We start from the raw sequence: 4,548 nt of genomic DNA, 5'->3' as shown, positions 1-4,548 counted from the left end.
ATTTATGTATATATATATACAAATATATATATATATATATATATCTAATAGAGTCTCAATTTGATTCCAGACCCATATGCCCAGTAAGCCGTCTGCTAACTTTATCCGCCTTGTATTGGACTTCGCCACAGCTACATATAACCCCGCAGGTGGTACATACAAACCCCTACTCGAGCGCCCAACAGATGGAATACACCAGCAGTGGCAGTCTTCCAGACGTCGGTTCGCAGTCGTACAGGTATGCGATATGTTGTTTGCGTGTGCAGATACTCACCATTCCACGTGACTATATAGGGTACTGCTTCACTCTATGGTTATATATACGGGTATCTTCGTGTTCATCTCCCTATCTGCATTTCTTGTTCTTTAATTTATCACTTAGCTACACCTAGAGTTATACGACTGTAGCTATATACGTATACCTGTACGTCATTCCATCATATTAGCAGAGTGTATGGGATCAAATAGGACCAGGTGAGCATTTCTAGATTACCGTAGTAAATGTGTATCCCAATATTATCTATTTTTATCCGCATGTCCCATAGGCCAGACAGGCCAGACAGACCGCCGAGAAGTCCGAGACACTACCCACCCCCGAGGTTACATCTGTCGAACAATGAACAGAACCAGAGTACCAGCGCTCAATCACTAGAGTCTTATCCTTCGGACTATTCAAGTAGGTTGTCATGGTCGTATATGATTCTTAGTATAATCACTCAGGATGGCTGTATATAAATACTCCCGTGATTTGTCAAATGCTTGTGAACTTTGAAAGATAGACAAGCGTGCACATGCATATATACAACTCTACAATATTCTTAGTACGTCTTAGTAGCCGCATTGTATACACGCATCTTTTAGGGGTGGCGTTGTAGGGCACCATCTGTTGTAGAAGAAAGCCTCATAGTGTTGGTTTGTCTACAGTTCAGTCAGAACATAAGCCTTCGTATAGGATGCCGGATCGTAGCCACGAAATCCTTTGGCCCTGTGAGATGACAGTATTTTTATCCTTTTGACGCGTACTGCAGCACGTTTACTTATAACTCTCTCATTGGGCCCCACTCCATAATATTAAAACCGGATCGTTTGCATATATGTTGGTAGGAATAGCGGTGTTTTGATGCCATCATCATGCAGACGGTACAGTGTCAATGGACTAGTACTATCCGTGAAGTTGTCTCATCCCATTTATAATATGACTGAAACCCGTGATCTCTCCTGTGCTCATCCTTGTCTCTGTCTTTGTCCTTGATTGCAGATTCTGGACCGCAGAACGGGAGCGGTAGCAGCATCAACAACTTCGCCTTCGTCCTGGCCCCAACCCACTCGCCCATAGCTCCACCCGACTATTATGCGCAACACCACCGACGCACCCAACACCTGCAGTCACACCATCGCACACACTCACACACACACTCGCAGCCACACTTGCAGATACACTCGCACACCGAGACCCCCACGTCACCCAATATGATTTCATACCCTTCCCCGCCACGGGAAGTGTACGATGGTCACAACCCAGCTTATTCAGTCGGCGGTAGTAGGTGAGTTCAAGTTGTGTGTCTTTATGATTTTTGGATAGGAATTCGCTTTGGTATGGGGTGTGGGGATCACTTTGCAGGGATTCTATTCCGGGTATGAGCAGCCCTGTGAAGCATATATATATATATATATGCGTGTGTGTGTGTGTGTCCGTGTGTGTCCACCATTGACTAATGTTATCTCACAATGTTATCCCACCACTTGTCTTAAACTCTCCAGCTCGCAAAGCAACACCGATACCAACACCCAGAACGAGGGTCACCCCAGGGTGCTCTATGCGTCAGACACGCACAGCAGCGCTGGCTTGTCTGAACCCGACTTAACGCCGCCAGCCAACTTCAATTATAATATGAACTATCCTCCGGAGAGGCCCAGTAGTACTAGCAATAATAGTTCAAACTATGCCCCGGCAAACTTGGGTGCAGATCAGTCTGGATCAGAATACCCGCCACCTAATTCGTTAAATTCGGTGTTGTACGCCCCAAATAGTCAACCCGATTATGCGCCTTCGGCACCAAAATCGCCGATTGAACCCCCACTGGACTCACCACCGGATTTGTACCGAAGACAATCGGAAACTGCCGCTCCGAATATAGGGCATATGCCAGATCTCAGGTGCGTGTCACAGCTCTCTCTCTCTTGTCTCTGAGTTTGTAGGTATAGCTTGATTGCTGGGCGTGTGCCAGCAGTGCCAGTGTATGGTATGTGAACAGTTCAGATGTCCCCCGTACATACCTACCCTTAATCCCGCGTATGCTCACATTCTGTCACAGGCTAATGACCAATAGTTCAATCGGGGTAAATAGGATTAACTCGATGTTCAACACAGCTTTGCCCGGCGGCAGACCTGTGTTTGAGTCGCCGCTGGTGGCCGCAATCGATACCGGTGAGATCGAGTACGGCGATATCCGGCGAGAAGATATTATTGTACATAAGGAAATAGGGTGAGTTTATTGTACATGAGAGAATAAGGTGAATTTATTGTACATAAGGGAATAGGGTGAGTTTATTGTACATAGGGAAATAGGGGGAGTTTATTGTACATAGGGAAATAGGGCGAGTTTATTGTACAAAAGAAATAGGGTGAGTGTATTGTACATGAGGAAATAGGGTGAGTGTATTGTACATGAGGAAATAGGGTGAGTTTATTGTATATAGGGAAATAAGGTGAGTGTATTGTACATAAGGAAATAGGGTGAGTGTATTGTACACAAGGAAATACGGTGAGTTTATTGTATATAGGGAAATAGGGTGAGTTTATTGTACATGAGGAAATGCGGTGAGTTTATTGTACATTAACAAATAGGGTGAGTTTATTGTACATGAGGAAATAGGGAGAGTGTATTGTACATATGGAAATAAGGTGAGTTTATTGTACATAGGGAAATAGGGTGAGTGTATTATACATAAGGGAATAGGGTGAGTTTGTTGTGCATGAGGAGATAGGGTGAGATTATTATACATGAGGGAATAGGGTGAGTGTATTGTACATAAGGAAATAGGGTGAGTGTATTGTACATTAACAAACTCTACTTTTTATTCGCTATGTCAAATACATTACAGAGGATTCATATTCAATAACTATTCTATTTTTGTATTTTTGATTTGCTATGACGTGGGCGTGTGTACACAGCCGTGGGGCATTCGGCACTGTGCTCCTCGGGATGTGGAAGGGACGTACCATCGCCATCAAAAAGAGCAGAGCCGGCAATGAAGAGCTGCTACACGAAGCCGAGTGAGTTTATGCTGCATCTGTCATGGTTTAAGTTTATGCTTTATCTGTCATGGTTTAAGTTTATGCTTTATCTGTCAGGATTTATGTTTATGCTTTATCTATCATGGTTTAAGTTTATGCAAAATCTATCATGGTTGTGGATACGAGACAGCAATACTGTGTTTTTCAACTCCATATATATCTGTACATTCTTGTATGTATAAATATGATAAGGGTGTGAGAGAGCCTGATTCTCCTCAGTTTTGATTCAAGTCTAACCATTCTCGTAAGTATTTCTATTCCAAGTCTCGTGGTTTCTGATTTTTTCTGTCCAGATTTCAATGTTCCCATGTGTGCCTTTCGTTAAAAGTTTACATTTTGGAATAGCTCGCCCTGACAACAGTTCAATACTTCGCAATCAAAGCACAAATATGTCAACCTAGAATATGCAACAACTACATCTTTAATAAAATTCCAGATTCAAAACTCAGCCTTACCAAAACACATATCCTCTTCCATACACCAGCCGGCATGAGAAATAACCCTAGCACCATCACAATCACTCACTGACCACAATCACATACTACGCACCAATGCATACCTGTACCCAACCCAGGATGCTGCAAAAGTTGAAGCACGTCAACATCATAGCTGTCTACGGCATCTACTTGGACTCAGACAGCTCTCCCTGTTTAGTCCTGGGTAAGAGCAGACCCCTGTCGGAAACGGGTGACTCATCAATTGAGTCATTGTTTTGCTGAGATTTCGGATCCAGCAGGGACACGGTGTTGTTTATTGCTCGTGTAGGGGGTGTGATAGCAGGTGGATGTTCTCTGTGTAACTTAATTCCGGAATATGATGTTGTCCTGCATGCATTGTCTTGTGTTACTTCGTCATAGATTTCAGAATGACGCAATCGGTTCAGTCGGTGATTTCACGCTATCAGCAGAGCTCGTTGGTGCCAATATCATATCACGGGCATTCGGTATACAGTCTCAAATCTGGATCGTTCGTTTTGTTGACACAAGCTAAACCTGAATACCAATTGAATCCGTGATCAAATCGCAGAATATTGCAATCGCGGCAATCTCTTCGATCTGATTCATAAGGGAGATAAAAATAGATTGCTGAGGGCGAATGGACAGCCAGCCCCAGCAGAAGACAACGAACTAATACCATTCAATAAGCTAATGGACTATTCCAGGCAAATATCAAGCGGCATGAACTATTTACATAATGATACAGAACAAGATAACTTAATACACAGGTAAGCATACTCATAAAAAATTGGT

At 43.3% G+C, this 4,548-nt stretch overlaps 1 protein-coding gene across 1 annotated transcript; it reads left to right on the top strand.

Annotated features, from left to right (window-relative positions):
- Positions 1-185: 185 nt before the first annotated feature.
- SARC_00249 (hypothetical protein) lies at positions 186-4,527 on the top strand (the record flags this gene model as incomplete). The annotated part of the gene is made up of 8 exons (XM_014306045.1): positions 186-238; positions 546-676; positions 1,259-1,544; positions 1,762-2,157; positions 2,316-2,486; positions 3,176-3,277; positions 3,873-3,958; positions 4,325-4,527. 8 exons carry the CDS (start codon positions 186-188, stop codon positions 4,525-4,527), a joined length of 1,428 nt encoding a protein of 475 aa, XP_014161520.1.
- Positions 4,528-4,548: the final 21 nt, after the last annotated feature.

The sequence above is a fragment of the Sphaeroforma arctica genome, assembly GCF_001186125.1.
Source record: "Sphaeroforma arctica JP610 unplaced genomic scaffold supercont1.7, whole genome shotgun sequence".
NCBI classification, from domain to species: Eukaryota; class Ichthyosporea; order Ichthyophonida; genus Sphaeroforma; species Sphaeroforma arctica.
This window is presented reverse-complemented; position numbering and strand designations above follow the sequence as displayed.